Source organism: Xiphophorus couchianus, chromosome 16, assembly GCF_001444195.1.
Source record: "Xiphophorus couchianus chromosome 16, X_couchianus-1.0, whole genome shotgun sequence".
Taxonomy (NCBI): Eukaryota; Metazoa; Chordata; class Actinopteri; order Cyprinodontiformes; family Poeciliidae; genus Xiphophorus; species Xiphophorus couchianus.
The window spans coordinates 645,217-665,256 of record NC_040243.1 but is presented as its reverse complement, the minus strand read 5'-3'; the positions used below and the strand labels follow the sequence as shown (position 1 = coordinate 665,256).

The following is a 20,040-nucleotide window of genomic DNA, read 5'->3' as shown; positions in this document are numbered from 1 at the left end:
CCTGTCATCAAATCTCCGGCTGAAGACCGATTGCTAACATTTGCTGTCATTTCGCTGGTGGGCATAAATACAGTACAGTAATATTACATTCACAACATACTAACAATAATATGTCATTCTTACTTGTGAAAAGTTATCCCCCGGTCCCTGACATCAACAGTTCGTAGATTTAAACACGAATAAGCCGAGCAGAACTGAGGCATCTTCTGTTGTTTTGGTTCAGCAAAGTACGAGGGTATACCGCTCTAAGATGGCCGCCGTATTTCCTGCGCCGGAGCGGCCAATGCGGCGTCTACCCTTATATTATGTCTATGGTGGTCATGACGAGAAAAGCACTGTTGCTAACTTAGTGGCATTGTCGCTATATTTAGCGACTTTCCAGACCCTCTGATGACTTCTTGTCAAAAAAACGATTAGCACCAAATCTAGAGACATTTCTTTTACTTTGAAGAGCCAATCCCTCTGCAGCAGCTGAGCGAGCAACAAGTTCTGCAGCAACCCGCCTGCAGTCAGACCCACTCCGCTCTGTGTTCGATCAGTGCTAACTACGCTAGCTGTCCATGTCCTGACTCACCACCAGGGGGCGTGTCTGAGTGAACCGTTTCTGTGAAATTCCCACAGAAACATAAATATAGAATCCTTAACTTATTTTGACAGTTTATTTGCAAAAATGTGATTTGAGGTTTAGTTTCTCTTTCAGCTCATTAAACGTTGTTGGATCAGGAGTTTGAGTTTTATTAGCAGGAGGTTCTGTAGAGCAGGATTATTATCCCCCAATGTGTTATCAGCCTGGCGGGCTGCCAGGCTTTACTTGCCCTCCCACCAGGCTAAGAGTTTATATCTGATACTCCAGTAACAGCGACGGATTAAGCTGGGTTGAAAGTTGATGCACTGATTGCCTCACATGCCATCATCTCTCTTGTGCTTCCAAATGATTGTAAGTTTTTTCAACCCAAAAACCTGCTGGTGGGCGACTCCAGTACCCCGACCCTGTGTGGGGTCCAGACGTTGGGACCAGTGTGTGGACCCGGATGCCCAAGCTGCCTGCTTTAACGATTCAAACACCAAATTTCATTAATACGCAGCAGAAACCAGCTAAATGCTAATATAAACTAACATGTCGAGCAGCTTTGCTTCTTGTTCTGATGATGAAAAATCTGTTTTCCAGATTAGCCTTTTGTTCTCGATGCTGTTGGAACCAGAGAGAGGCTGGTTGTCTCCGTGTTGGACTGGAAACCCGTCCAGGATTCACTCTGGACCTGCTAACATCAAGCATTTCCCTTCAGAACCTGAGACCGGCTGCAGGAACCATTTCAACCGGTTCTGTCTCGTGTTTTTGACCTGAATTGGAAAATAAATTTCTCCTCTCTTGTGCCGCAGCTTTTATTCACTCCTCTTATTGACTTTCTTTACAATCTGACAGAAAAACCCGGAGGTCTAATCTGAAGCGGTCTGGAAAGTTTGATGACAGAAATGCTGACAGTTTTAACAGGAACATCTTGATTAAAGTTCTATTCGCAGCGATTGGACCCGCAGCGATTGGACCCAAACATGATCCATAAAGCTGAGCTCTGCTGACACGCAAGCAGAGAAATATGCAGCTGGGATGAGAGCTGCAGGCCGACGGCAGATTACTGCCTGTCAGTCACAGCCTCACCTTCAGTGCCTCGGATCAGAACCAGCCTGCAGCAGGTTGGCATTCTCTGGAGCCAGAACCAGAACCGACTTGAGCTCGGATGCCGACTTAACAGGAGGATTAAGAGCCACACACAGAAACCTGCAGCTGAACTTTGACTCCATCAATCAACTAGAAAGTTGTTTTTATGCCTCTGATCCACAGCAAGTTTTCAGAACCAGAACCAGAAATTATGGAGCGCTAAGTTACTTGGATGTTTCATAAACTGTTACTCAAATAAAGTTCAACATCTGTGTTAAAGTTATTATTGTTAAGAATTACATTTTAAGTTATTTTAAATTAAATACCAGCGTTGAATAAAGTCATATCTTTACTGACATTAAATTATTTTCAAACTAATCCTTTTGCTCTGAATCAATCATCAATATTTTCATTTTATCGTTAGAACTGCTAATAAATATTATTTGTATTACGATCAGTAAAGTAAGGTCATGTATTTTTTAATAGAAATATTTTCCTTTTTCACGTTTGGAAAGTTTCTGTTCATTTAATCTGTTTCATTTCTTTATATCACAATAAAAATACTTTTCCATTAAACATTGTGTTAATGTTTCGTTTATGTTTATCGTTAGCATTTTAGCATTAGCGGGACTAATGTTTATGATTAGCGCTTTAGGGTTAGCGGAACTAGCAGTGTGTAACTGGAGGACATGAACTCGGTTCTGTTCCGACGCCGACTCCATTCGGTCCACTGCCAGAATGAACTCATCGCCTCCAGAACCATTGGAGCACCGTTCAGAATCTGCAGAAAGAGCCGAACCCCAGCAGAACCAGAACCGACCTGGTGGTTCTACTCACCCTGTAGAGCAGCAGGAGGTCCAGATTATCTGCAGGAACTTCGCTCTTCTGCTTCACTCTGATGATCACAGGAAATGTTCTGAGACCTTTGACCCACAGAATCACTCCGACGGCCGCAGTCGGCCCCCGGACCACACCTTGAGCACCCTGGGTCTGCATCAAAGCTGACTTTGTTTCAGAGCTTCACGCCCGAACACACTCTGCGCCGCGAGTCGAGCTGCGTCGCCATGGTGACGGCGGCCCGGGGCGCTTTCCCACAGCGGGCGCCTGACGAGGAGACGCCGCCGGCAGCAGGCAAGCGCTCGGTGCCGCCGGCCGTTTCGGTCCGCTCTGAGAGCGAGATCAGCGCCAGGTTACCTCATCCCGACGCTGCAGGAGCTCCAGAACCGGTCCGCCCGCCGGGCCTGCACCTGGATCCACAGAACATTATGACCACCTGAACTCAGGCTGGGCCCAAACCGAACCTCATGAGCGCTTCTGGAGCGCAACGCGAAGCTCCACGTCGTTCACAGCAAACATATTAACTTGGTATTAACAGAGACGCAGCGGAACGAATCACCAGCAGAACCGGATCACCAGCAGAACCGGATCACCAGCAGAACCGGATCACCAGCAGAACCGGACTAGAACTAACTGGATGTCCGACACATTCTGGGGTTTGTTTTGTGTCAAATGAGTAACTTCACTCTAAAACGAGCGGTGGTTAGCGCTTTAGCGTTAGCAGAACTAAAATGTAACATGCAGTGAAAAATAACCACAGAAAGTTGAGTGGAAGGAAAAAGTGCAGCAGCAGCAGCGGGTGAACAGCGGATCATCAAACAGAATCCATTCCAGAACCTGAACATCTCGACCCAGACGGGTTCTGAACCACAAGCTGGTCCAGTGACCCTGGTGGTTCTGGGCTTCATGGGCCAGAAACCGGACCCGATCCGAGGAGGAAGATGAAACCAGAACCAACGATAAAGACTGCCCTGGGCCTACAGAACCTCAGCAGAACCTGTTCTGGGTTCTGGAGCCCAGACCAGAACCGAGACATTTCTGTTAAAATCTCTGTTTGTCATTAGTTTTCTGGAACATTCCGACCCGTTCTCACGGTCCAGAACTCGTCACATGGTTCCCCTGAGCCTTACCGTAACTGTTGCCCTAAACTTAACCAAATCGTCGGGTTTTGAAGGTTTGGCAGCGGTTTCTAGAACCCTTCGCGTTAATAATCCACGTAAAACATGTGACCTGCCCAAGTCGTGAACATGTGACGCTGAAGGACTCTGACCAAGTCGTCGTTCCTCCTTCGCGTCAATATGCGACGACTTGGGCAGAAATGTGTTGAACATTCTGATGTTCCGAGACGTTCTGGGTTTTCTGTGATCCAGAACCATCAGAACCGTCAGAACCACAGAACATAAAGGCTGAATAATAATGCATGTCTGGATTCTCCAAACTGGACCGGTTCTGTTCAGCAGGTGGTTCTGTTTTTCCCATCATGCATCCTGGGAGGTTCTGTGGGTTTCCATGAACCTCCATCAGAACCGCACCAGATCAGCTCAGGTCAGTCTGAGGTTCTGGACACGGCTCGGACCTGGGCCCGGTTCGGTTCTGGACCCGGCAGGGCTGCAGCAGTGGCACCGCCCCGGCCTGATTCTGGTTGAGACGGGTCAGAACAGAGCCTGATGTCTGGGCAGGTTCGGTTCGGTTCTGCTGCAGGTGTCTGCCTCGGTGGGTGTGGGTCCTGGCTCCGCCCCCTCACCTGAAGCCCCGCCCACCGCGGCTCTATAAAAGGCCGCCCGGTCCGCCGCTCCTCACTTCTCTCTCCTCCTCTCCTGAGAAGACAGACCGACTCCTCATCTTCATCATGGCCACCATGATGTACTCCTCCTCCTCCTCCTCCCGGAGCTCCATGGGCGGAGGCCTGGCCCGCTCCTCCTTCGGCGGCGGCCTCAGCTCCTTCAGCGTGGCCGGGGGGGCCGGCGGCGGCGGCAGCGTCAGGGTCTCCCGGGCCAGCCGGAGCTTCTCCGCCGGCGGGGGCGGCGGCAGCGCGGCCTTCGGCTTCGGCGGGGGAGCCGGTTCCGGGTTCGGCGGCGGGTTCGGTGGGGGTGCAGGTGGCGGGTTCGGAGGGGGCGCGGGGTTCGGTGCAGGTGGCGGTGCCGGGTTCGGAGGAGGTGAAGACGGCATCATCGGCAACGAGAAGTTCACCATGCAGAACCTGAACGACCGGCTGGCCGCCTACCTGGCCAAGGTGGCGACGCTGGAGAAGGCCAACACCGAGCTGGAGCTCAAGATCCGGGAGTTCGCAGAGAGCAAGGTGGGCCCGTCCAAACGGGACTACAGCCACTTCTACGTCACCATCGCAGACCTGCAGGCCAAGGTGAGTCTGCACCGAGACCCGAGAACACCCGAAAACACCCGACAGGACCCGAAAACACAACTTCAGAAAGATGCTGACGGCGGCAATAATCTGCAGAAATGAGGAAATCTGAATATATTTATTAAAGATTTAACCTTTGATCAAAGATTCTCCAGAAGATCAAAAAGTTTTAAGATGAGAAACTTTTTATACTGATGAGAAAATTAACCGATGATGCCACACCCATAAAACCATCTGTCATTAAAAAGAACAACAATAATCATATCTATAATGATAACATCTGTAATAATCATATCTATAATGATAATAAATGCTGATATTTGTTTTCAGATCGAGGCAGCCCTCATCTCTAAAGGCTCCGTGATGCTGAGCATCGACAACGCGAGACTGGCTCAGGATGACTTCAGGATCAAGTCAGTGTCTGTCTGTCTGTCGCTCTCTGCAGCTCAGGCGCGCCCTCTCCTGGCGGAACGTCCCCATTACATGGAAAAATCAGTGAAAAAGCATCTGGAACTGCGGGGCTGGATCGATTAATCAGTTATTGAAATATTCAAGTAATTTTATAATTAATTGTTAGGTGGAGCATACAGACTATAAAAATGTAATTTGTTGATTAAACACAGAAGAAATCAAGAAAAACTGAAGTGGTATTTTTATCTTCACATAGTTCAGATTCTGTAATAATCTCCTATTAAGCACAATTTCTATAACATTAATAAAAATTAGCTTTCCTGAAAGAATAAATAAAATACCATTATTTTAAAAAGGATTTTAATTATTTGCATTTTTTATGTATTTTATTGCAGATTAAATGGTAAAATTAAAACTCTGCAGAATGTGCCTTTTTTAATCCGATTAATCGTCTGAATGATCGATGACTAAAATAATCCTTAGCTCTGTCTGTAACAAGTCTTTAGCTCAGCTGACCTTTGACCTGACCAGATAATTCAATTCCAAAATACTTTATTTATCCCAAAATGAAGTTAAATGTTGTTGTATCTCATTAATAAGTCTAAAGTTGCTTTATTAATGAGTTTAATGTTACATTTCTTACCAGTTTGTCTAAAAATTAAACAAGTTCTTACATTTTAAAAAATAATTTCAAAAATCAAAAACATTAACATGTACATTTTTTTAAAAATGTTAATGCATTTTTAGAATTTTTTAAAATCTTAGTTATTTATTTAACAAACATTAACATTTGAAAATTTAAAAATAATTAACTTAATTAAAATTAAAAATGGTAATTTTTAGAAATGTGACCTTTTTTTTCAATGTATTTTAAATTTAAAAAGTTTTAATTTAAGAAAGTTATTACTGTTTTTAAATTTGAAACGTTTACCGGAGGAAATGCCTCCCTGTGATGTAAATCCACTGACTCCTCCGGTAGCCGGGTCGTTCCCGGCGGTTCTGACGCGCTGCGGTTCCCGCCTGCAGGTACGAGAACGAGCTGTCCATGCGCCAGTCGGTGGAGGCCGACATCGCCGGGCTGAAGCTGCTGCTGGGAGAAATAGGCGTGGCCAAGAGCGACCTGACCATGCAGATCGAAAGCCTGAAGGACGAGCTGCTGTCCATGAAGAAGAACCACGAGGAGGTAGGCCAGCCGCCGCTCGTTTTTCACGCCGCCTCCCACAGGTTGACGCTTTCAGCTGCCACTTCTCTCCGCCGCAGGACCTCCTCGCCATGCGCACCCAGGTGGGCGGCCAGGTCAACGTGGAGGTGGACGCCGCTCCCCAGGAGGACCTCACCAAGATCATGGAGGAGATCAGGGAACACTACGAGTCCGTCGCCGCCAAGAACCGCAAAGAGCTGGAAGGCTGGTTCCAGGCCAAGGTAGGAACCCGACCGCGCGCAGCATGAGCCTGCAGAGGTTCTGTTACCGGACCGAACCGCTACATCGTCTTTCTGCAGTCCGAGACGCTCTCTAAGGAGGTGGCTTCCACAGAGATGACTCTGCAGACGACGACCACAGAGGTGAAGGAGGTGAAGAGTCAGCTGCAGGCGCTGGAGATCGAGCTCCAGTCCCAGCTCAGCATGGTGAGACCCAGCAAACCGGAAATTTACTGAAACACAAGGAACAAAGTACCAGTAGCAGAAAATTACTGTCCCTGTTCTATTTGAAATCGTAATGTCATAAGAACAAAGTTCAAATGATGAAAGTCAGAATATCACAGGAATATATTAATGTGAGAATAAAGTCAAAATAATACAAGAATAAAAATATGAGAATGAAGTAGTAACATCAGGAAATAAAGTCAAAATAATTTTGAGAATAAAGTCATGAATGAAACTAGGAATGTTGAGCAGCTTGTGAAGTTTTACTTCAGTATCAGTTTTACTAGTAAAAAAATACTTTATGTTTTTACACATCATCAAATTAAAAACAGCAGAAACAAAGAACCACAACAGAGCAGGACATCCAGAACTTTCTCTCATCTGATAACTCTTACCTGATAAAACAGAATCTTTATTCTGCAAATATAAAGATTTTATTCTCCATTAAATGATGGATTATTAGTCAGAGGAAAGCAGCGCTGCGGTGGTTCATCTGATTTAATCGTCTCGTTGCAGAAAGCGTCTCTCGAAGCGTCTCTCGCTGACGTTCAGAACCGCTACGCCATGCAGCTGAACGGCTACCAGATGAGGGTAAGCTGCAGCTCACCTGTGCACTGCTGAGGCTGATCTGAACGGCAGCACTCAGCCTGAGGTTACCTGTGCAGGTGACGTCTCTGGAGGAGCAGCTGGTTCAGCTGAGGGCCGACCTGGAGCGGCAGGGACAGGAGTACCAGATGCTGCTGGACATCAAGACCCGGCTGGAGCTGGAGATCGCCGAGTACCGCCGGCTGCTGGACGGAGAGGCAGCGGGATCCGCGGCAGGGTGAGAGCAGATTCAGATTAAAATGGAGGCCGGCGGTCTGCAGACAGCCAGCAGGTCTGTTTGGTGAAGATTAGCAGTAGAGCTGCTGGGATGATTTTACTGACCTGAAGCTGAAAACTGGATCGAGGAACATTTAATCTACTCAATGACCAGCTAATTCCTGTTAGCATTGCATGCTAACGGCTACGGTTGCCTCTTCATTCAAACAGTAAAGCACCAGATTCACATATTTAAATCTGGGAAAGATTTAATGATACACAAACTTCAAACAGGAAAAATTAAGTCTTTATAAAGGCAGCCATCTTGGATTGGTAAGAAACCTACAAATTTAATCCAAGAGGATTTCTCTCCCTCTTTTTTCTTCTTTGTGTTTATTTTCATTAAACTATTTTCTGACTCTGAAATATATAAAATAAAAGCACAAAAGCAGAGACTCACCCACTTCCCTTCTTTTGCAGGCTTTCCTCTTCCTCCTCCTCCTCCTCTTCTTCAACCACAGTTACCAAAACTGTGATCACCAAGGTGATCGAGGAGAGCAGCAGCTAAGAGCATTCACACGGCTGTCTGATGGTGGAGTCGAATCTTGACCTTTCACCTTCCTGCTTAATGAAACAAGAACCACTTCCTGCCATGAGGAGCGTCCATCTCATCTTCTTCCTTTTACGCCTCACTTCCTGTTGTGACTCAGTTAAAGATGGTGAATCTGTGAGGGAAACTTTCTGTCTGTCTTCAACAAATAAACTGAGCTAAACTCAATAGAAATGGTCTGGTATTTATTTTAGTCTCTATTAAAATGTTTAAATCACTTTTGGAAAAACTCAACTGATCTCACATCTATCAGCCAATCAGAATGGAGGGAAACTTTCTTCCCTACTTGAGAGAAACGTAACGCAATCTTTAAAGGAAGGAGATTTATCACGAAATCTATTATAAAATGCTACAAACCATCTGCTAATGAATAATATAAAAGAAGCATAAACTATTAAGGACTGAATACGTTTCTAAAACCAAGAGGGAAAGTTTTCTGACTAAAACATTTAAAAAATGACTAGCCAACATGCTAAAGATAGCCAACATCCAACATGCTAAAGTTAGCCAACATGCTAGTGACAGCCAACATGCTAAAGATAGCCAACATGCTAAAATTAGCCAACATGCTAGTGACAGCCAACATGCTAAAGATAGCCCACCTACTAGTGACAGCCAACATGCTAAAGATAGCCAACATGCTAGTGACAGCCAACATGCTAAAGTTAGCCAACATGCTAGTGACAGCCAACATGCTAAAGATAGCCCACCTACTAGTGATAGCCAACATGCTAAGGTTAGCACTGGATAACATTGGGATTTTGCTCATTTTAGCTTTTTTGTCACCGTAAAAACAAAAGAACTGCAGATAATAAAACAAGCAAATAACTAAAATGTTGAAGAGTTTGAACAATCACAAATTCATCGTAGGGGAAAAACTGATCCTCTGGCATCTGACCTCTGACCTTCTCTCGCTGCTACGTTAAAAGAACACATCCTGTTGGAAATGTGAGAATAAAAGCACTTCCTGTCCTATTCAGAAGTGCAACACTCATCTGCTTCCTACACCTTGTTTCCTTCATGATGTTGGTGTCGGGATTTGAGTTTTTTGTGTTTATTTTGATTTCTCCGTGTCCTTTGAGTCCCTGTCCTGTCCTCACCTTGATTGTTCCCTGGTGTCTCGTTTCCTTGATTACCTTCTGTGTATTTGAAAATTACAGAATTTTCAAATACACAGAAGTTCCTTGTTCCTCGTCGGATCCTTGTCGTCTTGTCAGCTGTCCGTGTTCCTCAGTCCTTTCGTTTGTCCTGTCGCTACCTGTGATGAGCCCAGGTTTCCGCTCAGCAGTGCTGCCTGGGATTTAGGACTGTTTGTGTTGGATCATCTGTACCGGTTACACATCATTAAACCTTCCTTTTACTTCCACCTGGTCTCCGTGTCTGCCTCCACCTCTCACACCACCAACTCTTGACAGTTGAACTTGATACCTAAAATCTAAACATATTTATTATTTAGAGCTGAGAACAAATGTCTTAAACATGAATTTCAAAATGAAAACTCAGAGATAGAAGAAGAAAACCGTTAGTACCAGATTTTGTCAGACTCTCCAGGATTTCAAGGTTCTTTTTGTCATTTTATCCAATCAAAGTCACTGATTTCGTGGTGCTATTTGTAACGAATTATGAGGTTTTTTCTTCATTAAACCCCTTCCGACATCTGCTGATAGAAGAAAAAATATTGAAAAGTTAAGCAGACAGACTGGACACAAAGATTAACAATCCACTTCACCAGGTGTTTGAATATAGGCTGCAGGTGAGTCAGATAAGCAGCAGGTGGCGCTGATCCCTGATGTTTTATGAACAGGAAGGTGAAAAAAATCCATGAAGTTTCAGCATCTTTTCAAGGTTTCATTTCGGGTTATTTATCTTTTATCTGGACTCTGTTTATACAACACTTCCTGTAGAGGAATATTTCTACCGAATATTAAAAAGGTTATAAAATAAGTTAAGAGATACAGACATGTATCTATATTTTGGTGGACGGATACTCCTGGTTTTTCATCAGATAAATAAATGGTATGATAAAACAAACACATTTTTAAATTATTCGAGCTGAAATAAATATATGTGTTTCCTTTTTTTAAAAAAAAATATTTGCTTTAATTTTTGGAGCTTCCTCCACCCCTTCACCCATAATTTAAATTCAATTTAAATTGAAAGAAAAACCGAAACCACATATCAGTGTCTGTAAGAAGAAGAAGCGTGTTGAACTGAACAATCAGAGACCTACGCAACATCCGCCAATCGTACGTGGAAGTTGCCTTGTGTCTAAACTGAATTGACGAATGCATTGTAACAGCAATTTATTTATTTACCATAATTTAAATTCAATTTAAAATATGGTAAATAATACAGTAGCTTTCAGAATCAAGTACTCATAACCGGATATCTGGGAGAAAACGTACAATTTTATACGTTTTGGTCTTTCAACATAAAAACTCTGTTTAATACAAACAAAAACAATTCATTATAAAAACTCCGTGTGGACGCAGAGTCCCACGCAGTGCAGGCTGCCGCAAATAAAGCGCCAATAAATCCACATATTTGCTTTGACACGATTCCCATTATTGTGTTTTAATAACTTTAAGTTCTGCTGCGCCGTTTAAAGCAGTTCAACACAAACGAAACTCCCGACGTCATTAAATAGCCAACAGGAAGTCCCTGTTGTAGTGAAGCCATCTGATTGGCTGACAAGTTTGAGCTTTGCGCTGCACTGCCCCCTAGAGGCCAGGCGAGTTTTAAACCCTGTGCCGCTTCATGCAGACAAAACGTGTGAAAACGGTCCCGTTAAATATTTTTGTTTTTAAATGATGAGATTTCCATCTTTATAAAGATTTTATGATGTAAAACAAAATAAAAATGAATGAATATAACATTAACACTTTCATTTTTTTTCATTTCCATCTCATTGTTTAATGTTTGATTTGTTTTTTTTCAAGTTATGTATTTATTACATTTTAGTCAAAACAGTTTCTTTTTTAAAATGAGAATGTGTTTAATTTTTTTTTATTTGAAAGATTCTTGGAGGCCCGGGTTCAGAACTCTGCAGGTTCCTGTTGTGGAGATAAAGCAAAGGAGTCAAAGGTCAGGATGTAACATTATGTTTTTAATAACGTCTCCATTACAGGATGTTGCATCACTTCCTCTTTTTTCTTTATTACACTTTGTTGGAGCAACATAATCCATTCGAGATTTGTACACAGTGAGCGATCTCCGTGGAGCTGGGGGGGGTCGGGATGTTTGGTCCGAAAGCCCGGCGTTCCCGCTGAGCTCGTCTGGAAAAATAATCTGGAATGCTTCGGAGCGAAAAGGAACGCCGCCTGATTATCGTCAGCAACGAGACGCCGGCCGCGTCCCGGTCCGAGGACGGCCGGCCTCAGAGGACCGCCTGCTGCAGGCGGGAAGCCCTCTGAGGTCAGAGGTCAACGTTAACCAGAAAACACCTGAAGTTAAGAACCAGAACCCACCGGAACCGGATCACAGAGCGGACGGAAGGAGCCGCAGAACCCTGACCCGGCTTTTAAACAGGAAGTTACTCTGGATGCGGCTCCTTTAGAACCATGAGACAGTGGCCCGGTCCGGTCGGTCCGGTGCTGCTGGTCTGATTCAGTAAAAAACTGGAAATATTTTTTAAAAAAACAAAAAAAAAAAACAAACGAACATGAAACTTTTGTGCTTGTGTTTCATAAGTACTCCAAAAATACGGACCGGTCCTGCAGAGCCGGTCCAGTTCCCCCTTCCCCCACAGTATATAAGGTGAACAAACACACACACACACACACACACACACACACACAGCCTTGCATAAGTCGCTCCTTTCACTCCGTCCACAGATAAAATGTAAAAGAGCACAAAGGTATGAAAATGTAAGAAAAGTCATAAAGAAACCTTTATATAGCGCTTGTATAAAAACAGGAATAATACTTTGACTCTCCGGAGGTTAAAGGTCGGCTTTAGCTGCTGTCACTGCTCCCGGCGCTGCTGCCGCCGTCGCTGCTGGTGCTGGCCGTGTCGGCCCGCTCCCGCTTGTGGATCTGCTCGTGTGCCTTCAGGTGGCCCGACTGGCTGAAAGTCTTGGCGCAGCGGGGGCAGGCGTACGGCCGCTCGCCCGTGTGGATCTGCTGGTGCGCCTTCAGGTGGCCCAGCCGGCCGAAGCTCTTGCCGCACTGCGTGCAGCCGAACGGCCGCTCCCCCGTGTGGATCTTCTCGTGGGTCTTCAGAACGCCCGAGTTGCTGAAAGTCTTCCCGCACTGCGAGCAGGAGAAGGGCTTCTCGCCCGTGTGGATCTGGACGTGGTTGCGGTAGCTGGTTTCCTTGGTGAAGCTCTTGCCGCAGTGCTGGCAGCAGAACGGCCGCTCACCCGTGTGGCTCAGCTGGTGCGCCTTCAGCTCCTTGGACTGGCCGAAGCTCTTTCCGCAGGCGGCGCAGATGAAGGGCCGCTCGCCGGTGTGCAGCCGCTGGTGCGAGCGCAGGTCGTCGGCCTTGGTGAAGCCCTTGGGGCAGTGGGCGCAGACGTAGGGCTTCTGGCCCGTGTGGATCAGCTGGTGGCGCTTCAGGTTTCCGGCCTGGCCGAAGCTCTTGCCGCACTGCGAGCAGGTGTACGGCCGCTCGCCCGTGTGGATGCGCTGGTGCGTCTTCAGGTTGCCCAGCGTGCTGAAGTTCTTCCCGCACTGCGTGCAGGAGAAGGGTTTCTCCCCCTGCATGTTTCGCGGCTTCCTCACCGTGGGACTCTGGGTCTTGGTGGTGATGAACAGACCCAGGCCGGCGCCGGCCTGGCCCGCCCGGCCCGGCCCGTCCGCGGCGGGCTGCAGTTCGTACAGCGTGCCCTCTCCAAAGTCGGGGTCGGGTTTGCCCAGCCCGTCCAGCAGCAGGGCGTCGGGCCGCAGCTTGTTGAGCTCGGTGCGCAGCTCGGCCATGTGGATGGACTCCAGGCCGTTGTGGTGCAGGTGGGCCGACACGGCGCCGGCCTCCGGGTACTCGGACTTCAGCGCGCCCAGCTCGGCGCTGTAGTAGCAGTGCAGGTCCACGGCGTGGTCCGACTTGATGTACTCCAGGGTGTCGGTGACCTGCAGGAGGAAAACCACGCGATGAGTCGGACCTGGAACCAACCAGAACCGCCACGAGTTCTGCAGACCACAGGTCTACTGCGGGGCGGCTGAGAAAATCATTTCCATTTGGAGAACAAAGTCAGAACTTTATAACTTCTCCATCAAAATTTAAATATAAAACACAGCATATTGAGCATTAATGAAGTTTTACTTTTAGAAATAAGAAAATACTTCATCAAAACACCAGCATCAAATTATCAGCAGCAGAACTTAGTGGCAACTGAGCAACAGACGGAGCAACAGACGGAGCAGCTCGTGTCACATAACTATAAAAACTTTCTTATTAAAATGACTTTTTACACAAACATTTATTACTGTTTTCTGCGAATACTTTTTTTTTTTTTTAAATGTTGTAATTAACAAAAATCTGTGATGTATGATGTCAGCCATGTTTTCAGAATCTAATGTGTTAGCATTTCAGCGCTAGCATGCTAGCTGTTTGTGTATTTTTTTGGTTCTTTTATATTTTATGTTGCTGCTAATAAAATATCACAAAGTCAGATTTACAGGTTTATGTTAACAGGTCCAGACTGTTTATTATTTTTATTTTATTAGTTTTATTATGACTAATAAAAACTAAACAATTTTAAACTATTTAATAAAAACAAAAAAATATGTAACTAAAAAACTAAACCATTTTTAACTCATAAAAACTAATTAAATCGAACTGAATTAGACAAAACGTCTCATAAAAATAAATCTAAGTTGTAATAAAAAATCCAGAACCATCAAGACTCTGGTTCTGACCCGGTTCTGACCTGACCGGGCCACGTCAGAACCGCCTCTGGTACCTGGGAGATGTAGTCGAACACGGAGCAGGGCTCATAGTGCGACTTGTAGTCCAGCTCCGACGCGTCGCTGTGGTGGAACGCCAGCTGGTGGTTGTCATGGTGACCGTGGTGCTCGGACTTGATGTAGTCGAGACCGCTGATCTCCATCTTGATCTGGTCGTGGCCCAGCTCGGCGGTGGACAGCGGCTGGATCTCCGACAGGTCCACGGTCTGGATGGGCTCCAGGTCGCAGTCCTCCGGCTCGCTCTTCACGCACGGCAGCATCACCAGCGGCTCGGCGATCTCCGCCGCCAGCGAGCTGAGCGTGGGCGTGGGGCAGTCCGACGACAGCAGCGCCAGAGTGGGCGTGGAGGGGGCGGCGCCCTCCAGAGGCGGAGGGGGGGAGCCGCAGTCTGGCGGCAGGCCGAGGCCCAGACACTCTGCCTCCAAGTCCGACATGTGGAGGGGCGGAGCCAATCCTCCTCACCGCTCTCCGTATTTACGCCCCAAGAGTCGCCGAGGCAACAAGCCACGCCTCTTCCTCTCCTCCTCCTCGCCCCACGGCTGCTGGGGGGGGGGGCGGCCCTGATGGGGGGTGAGGGGTCGACCTGAGAGGAACCAGAGACGATGAGGAGAAGGTCCGAGACGTCAACGCCGTCACCTGACTGGAACCAGCCTGCAGGGGGAGACAGAGAGGAGGTAAAATTAATATTAATTATTACTATTATTAGTAATATTATTATTATTGGTGGTTGCAGAAGCAGCAGCAGTATTAAGTTTTCTCCGGGCCTGCCTGATTAAAGTATGTTTTCCAGGCACATTGTTCCATTTTATAGAACAATCCAGTAACTATGTTACCTTCACATGTTGTAAAAATGCTGTTATATAATATATAAAATGTAACTTAAAGAAATTTTACTTTCCGATTTAACGTCTACAAATTGGGGCTCTGTCTCTTTAAAAACGCCTGCTCTTTCTGATGCTCCGCCTCCAGGAAGTCATGTCAACATGGCTCCTCCATTAACCCTGAAATGTTTCTACCAGCGCTGCTCTGAGAACCCGATGCAGTTCCTCCAGGTGTTTGCTAATTGCTGCTGGCTAGTCTGCAGGAGTTGAGAGAGATGGGAGCTTGGAAGCTGCAGCTGTGAGGAGGAGCTGCGCCTCGCAGGCGGGGCTAGCTCCACCCAGGAGCTCTGCAGCTGAAGATGAAAGGATTTCTCAAACATGCATGAAAGAATTAAATCAACACTCCAGGTTTGTTTCTGATGAGGAAATAAAAAAACATTAACATGATGGAAAGATCAAAAAGTTGGTTTCACATAAAACTGGCCCTTTAATAAAATAATCTCTGAAAACATTTCCTCTTGACGCTGCTCTGCGAACCGCTAAATTATTTTACTGTTGCAGACAAAACAAAAGGGCATCATTCTGCAAGCAGCGAGAAACATTAAGCTGCTGTGAACAAATAAAAACACGAATATGAGAAATGATCCCATGATCTGCTACATCCTATTTTAATGAACTGACAGGCCTAATCAAATCATTTAGAAACCATCTATTAACCAGTCATAATTAATTACAGCGCTGTCATTAATCAGATTAAACATTGAATCTGTTTGACAGCCACAATTAAGAGCTTTATTAATTATGTATCCAATACTTAACAAATGAAGTTTATTATTGTTTTTGCTTGTAGTGGTACTTTATATTTAGCTGCATTAATTATTCATTATACTGTAATTAATCATCTAAAACCTTTTACCGGCATCAACAAAAATAGTTTAACAGGTGAGGCGTTCACTGACTGCAGGAAAACAGACCAAACCTTTTCCTGCATTTTTTTTCAGTCCTCCTGCTGCAGACTGTGTCGCAGCACAACCTGCAGCAGGAAGCGTCATGTCAGGTTCCTTCCTGCCTCTGAACTCCAGCAGCTTTAGGCCTTCATGTCTCCAGATGTTGGTAGAAACACAAAGCCAACATCTGTTTGGGAATAAAGTGGAAAGCAAATGCAGCAGGTTTCCGCTCCGATCTTTAACTTGGTTAGTTTTTGTTTCCTCTTTTATCTGCCAGCAGCGAAGGATTTGCTAATTATAAGAGCCATAAATCAGCATCGGTATCGGTAACGTATCAGTAAACCTGGAAACATGCAAAGTTTCCATCTTGTTTGTGTTTCTGAGGGGAGTGTGTGTTTGGTCAGAGGAGTGTGTGACGTCTTAACTGAAAACAGATCCAATGACAGCGAAGTGGTCGATTATTTAATGTTAAAATGTTAAGGAAATGCATATCAATAATATTGATAAATATTAATATTCATCTGGATATCTATTATCCAGCAGTTTCAGACTGGACCAGGAGAGGTAAGGGTGACATGTGATGCGTTCACTGACTCGGGCTGGGAAGCGATGCGTTCACTGACTCGGGCTGGGAAGCGATGCGTTCACTGACTCGGGCTGGGAAGCGATGCGTTCACTGACTCGGGCTGGGAAGCGATGCGTTCACTGACTCGGGCTGGGAAGCGATGCGTTCACTGACTCGGGCTGGGAAGCGATGCGTTCACTGACTCGGGCTGGGAAGCGATGCGTTCACTGACTCGGGCTGGGATAAGATGCGTTCACTGACTCGGGCTGGGATAAGATGCGTTCACTGACTCGGGCTGGGATAAGATGCGTTCACTGACTCGGGCTGGGATAAGATGCGTTCACTGACTCGGGCTGGGATAAGATGCGTTCACTGACTCAGGCTGCTTCCATCATTTTCAGACGTTGTTTACATCCAGATTTATCATCTGTCTTCTTCTGCTGCAGAATTTTGACGCCTGTTTCCCGTCAGCTACGTAAAAGTTGGATAAACGGCGACGTTCAGACTGCAGGCGCTTTGGAAACTATCAGTTTTAGTTCCACATCTGGAAGAGGAACAGATAACTGCATTACGCCGCATTAATTTAGCTCTTATTGATTTAGCTCTTATTTGGGCCAATGTTAATATTTCTACTATAAACTGGAACGTATATATTTTCCAAACGAAAAGTCGACCACATCACTAATATTGCATCTCTGCTCCAAACTACCCACAATGCAACGCTGCATCACTGTCACATGACCAAACCCCTCCACAAACACAAACAACATCAAGATGGAAATAAACAGCAATTTCTAAATATCTAATATTTATCGGTTCCATACGGTGAGTAAAAACCTCACAAACTTATCGAAGCTGATGTAGAAGAAAGGAAGAGAAAAATCAGAAAACTCCAAAATCTTGGCAGGTTTGGCTTCACCTGTCAGAGATTATTGTCACAATTAAACCAAATTCTGTTCACATTCTTTCACCACAAATGCATCAAGAACAATTACAATCTACAGACATTTTCCTCGTCATCAGTGCTTTCAAAAGCTGTGATAATTTGGATAATAATTTGTCTAATATGGCCACCAAAGGACAGCATGGATGAAATTTTGAGCCGTTGTATTATGAAGCCAAGTAAATCCATTCAGGCCAACGGAGTCCCTCTGAAGCTGACTGGTAGAAATAATATTCATATTAAACTCAAAGTGGGTCCAGAAAGTCTTCGCTGTTTCTGGACGTTTGGTTGCTGTTTTACTCCCTCAGTTCAGTCTGAGGGAAACTTGGGTCAAAAAATGGGATGGAGCAGCTCCAGGTGTCCATCGAGTCCCGGGTCAGATTTCCTGGTGATGATGGAAGGACTGAACTGGTACCAGGGTCAAAGGTCAAGCTGATACCAGCTGATGAAGGCTGAGATGGTTCCAACATAAATCTGAAGGGAATTTCTCTTTTTCACTCATTTCTGAACCTCCAGGTTTTTCTTATTGTTTAAACAAACAGAAACAAACGTCTGGGAATTTAAATGTTTTTCTTTTTTCCTCACTTATCCGGCCCTGGAAATACTCTAATCAAATTCCAGTTTTACAGGATCAGGAAGTGACCCGGAGGCGCTGACCGTTACCTGTCTGCTGTCACACAGCCACGCAGGCTCACGCACACCGGCCCACGCACCGCTGCCGTGACCTCCTCCCGGTGGCGGCTCTTTCTCCGCCTCCAGACAGCGGTAGAAAGCTGCTGCTGTTTGCGGAGGGAGTCGCTCTGCAGCCGCACCAGCAGGGCCGAGCTGTTAGCCGCTAGCAGCTAGCAGCTAGCCAGTGGCCATCTTGTTTACGGCGAACCAGCGGGGCTAGCTGCAGCTAGCATCCCGCAGAAAGTGAGAGTGAGGCGGCCGCAGGAGGAGACACAGCGGCCTCCTTCAGGCTGCCTGGCCGCTTTATGCGTCCCACAGGCAGGCTGCGAGCAGCAGAGACCGGCTGACACCCCGACACGAAGCCACAGAACCGGGGGCGACACGAGCGGCGGCCCGGTCCTCCGTCAGACCGTTAACAGGCTCCGAACCGAGCGGAACTCCGCGGCTCGGTGCTGGGGAGAGGGAAATCCCCGGAGAGGGAGGCTCTTACCTGCGGGTGGCCCGCTTCATGGTCCGCTATCCTGGTTCTGCTCGGTTCGGTTCGGCTTCCCCTCAGCTGCGGTAGCTCAGTCCTCCGGACCCGCCACGTCCACCTCGGCAGAACACCCTCTCCTCCTCCTCCTCCTTCTTCTCCTCCTCTTTCACTGACTAATTCCCCTCCCTCCTTCCTTCATACCTTCCTTTCCTCCCTCCTTCCTCCCGCTCGTGCACACACATACCCGTTCAGGCGGGTATCTGGGTCACCATGACAACGGCGCCAGTAGGTAGGAGGGTACAGCTGTGAGGGCGCGCGCACAGCGGGTACGCGCAGTCATCTCGCGCTCTGCCTTTTGATCTTCATTGTTCCGACTGCACGCGCCGATGTGCTAATTTGAATTAGTGAATGAATGAGGAGCAGCACGCGCCCCGCTGAGCCGGGGCAGCCAGGGCGCGAGGCAATTATCTGACGTCACTACGTCTCAAAGATATGTTTGTTTTCTTAAGGGAACCAAACACATTTCAGAATGTTTTTAGTTATATTGGCGTTTAAATAATTAACTTCTTTATTAATATCGAATTATTAGTTTTATTAATTCAATCTTAGCTTTAATTTAAATAATGACATTATTATGTGCTAATACTTTATTCCCATTTCTTTTGTCAGTTTTTATACAATAACTCAGGTTTACAGGAGCAAAAGTTTCTGATTGTTTCAGTTCTTTTTACATCTGTCTTTCAAGCTAAGATTACCATCATTGCCCTCTGACCCCAGGGCCCCTGAGCGTGCTCAGTGATCCAAACAAAGGTCCAGCGCCGGTTCGTTAACTGGAAACCTGTTGATGATTCACGGAGGAAAAACTCTGGATCTTTTCAGTGTTTGTTCTTCACCAAACCGCCTCGTTCTGGGTCTGGATCCTCAGAGAGCCGGTTCATCCGGGTCCGCGGCATGGTGGCTCCATCGCCAGCGTTTCTCTGGGCGCCAACCTGATCGTGTTCCTCCGGGTTTGAGACGAAGTGCCGTTGTCACCAGAGACTCATCATAACGAGCATGGTGGCCAACACAGCCGGACTTCGCTCATCCTGACAGTGATTGGAGAAACTAGAGTCTTCGTCTCTCTTCCTCGTTCAGCTCGAGCAACAATCCAGCAGGTTACATGGTGCAGCCTGCTGGTCTTTCTTTATTGCTGGACAGCAGGCCATAAACTCACACTGGTCTCTAAGACTGTTTCCCTCCTGATGGTCCGGTCGACCCGGTTCTACTGGAAACAGAACTCCACCATCTGCTCCACCTCCAGCTGCTGTGGTTCTGACTCAAACCAACCTGTTCCCCTTCTGGCCTGTGGGGGCGCTGCACCAAGAACCACTGAAGGAAACGACACAAAAACCT

General features: G+C 46.5%; 2 protein-coding genes across 2 annotated transcripts; one reads left to right on the top strand and one right to left on the bottom strand.

Annotated features, from left to right (window-relative positions):
• Positions 1 to 4,294: 4,294 nt before the first annotated feature.
• LOC114159679 (keratin, type I cytoskeletal 13-like) lies at positions 4,295 to 8,492 on the top strand. The gene is made up of 8 exons (XM_028041747.1): positions 4,295 to 4,856; positions 5,187 to 5,269; positions 6,294 to 6,450; positions 6,528 to 6,689; positions 6,768 to 6,893; positions 7,428 to 7,502; positions 7,577 to 7,734; positions 8,193 to 8,492. Exons 1-8 carry the CDS (start codon positions 4,344 to 4,346, stop codon positions 8,278 to 8,280), a joined length of 1,362 nt encoding a protein of 453 aa, XP_027897548.1. The 5' UTR covers positions 4,295 to 4,343; the 3' UTR covers positions 8,281 to 8,492.
• A 2,915-nt stretch (positions 8,493 to 11,407) lies between these two features.
• LOC114159674 (zinc finger protein 696) lies at positions 11,408 to 19,016 on the bottom strand. Its single transcript, XM_028041738.1, has 3 exons — positions 18,664 to 19,016; positions 14,222 to 14,876; positions 11,408 to 13,388 (listed from the first exon to the last, which is right to left on the bottom strand). The coding sequence occupies exons 2-3, from the start codon at positions 14,657 to 14,659 to the stop codon at positions 12,276 to 12,278; spliced, it is 1,551 nt and encodes a 516-aa protein (XP_027897539.1). The 5' UTR covers positions 14,660 to 14,876; positions 18,664 to 19,016; the 3' UTR covers positions 11,408 to 12,275.
• Positions 19,017 to 20,040: the final 1,024 nt, after the last annotated feature.

Coding starts and splice junctions, on each gene's coding strand:
- LOC114159679 (XM_028041747.1), top strand. CDS start 4,344: ATGGCCACCATGATGTACTCCTCCTCCTCCTCCTCCCGGAGCTCCATG. Junction 7,503..7,576: donor TGAACGGCTACCAGATGAGG/GTAAGCTGCAGC, acceptor TTACCTGTGCAG/GTGACGTCTCTGGAGGAGCA. Junction 7,735..8,192: donor GCAGCGGGATCCGCGGCAGG/GTGAGAGCAGAT, acceptor CTTCTTTTGCAG/GCTTTCCTCTTCCTCCTCCT.
- LOC114159674 (XM_028041738.1), bottom strand. CDS start 14,659: ATGTCGGACTTGGAGGCAGAGTGTCTGGGCCTCGGCCTGCCGCCAGAC. Junction 13,389..14,221: donor TGTTCGACTACATCTCCCAG/GTACCAGAGGCG, acceptor TTCCTCCTGCAG/GTCACCGACACCCTGGAGTA.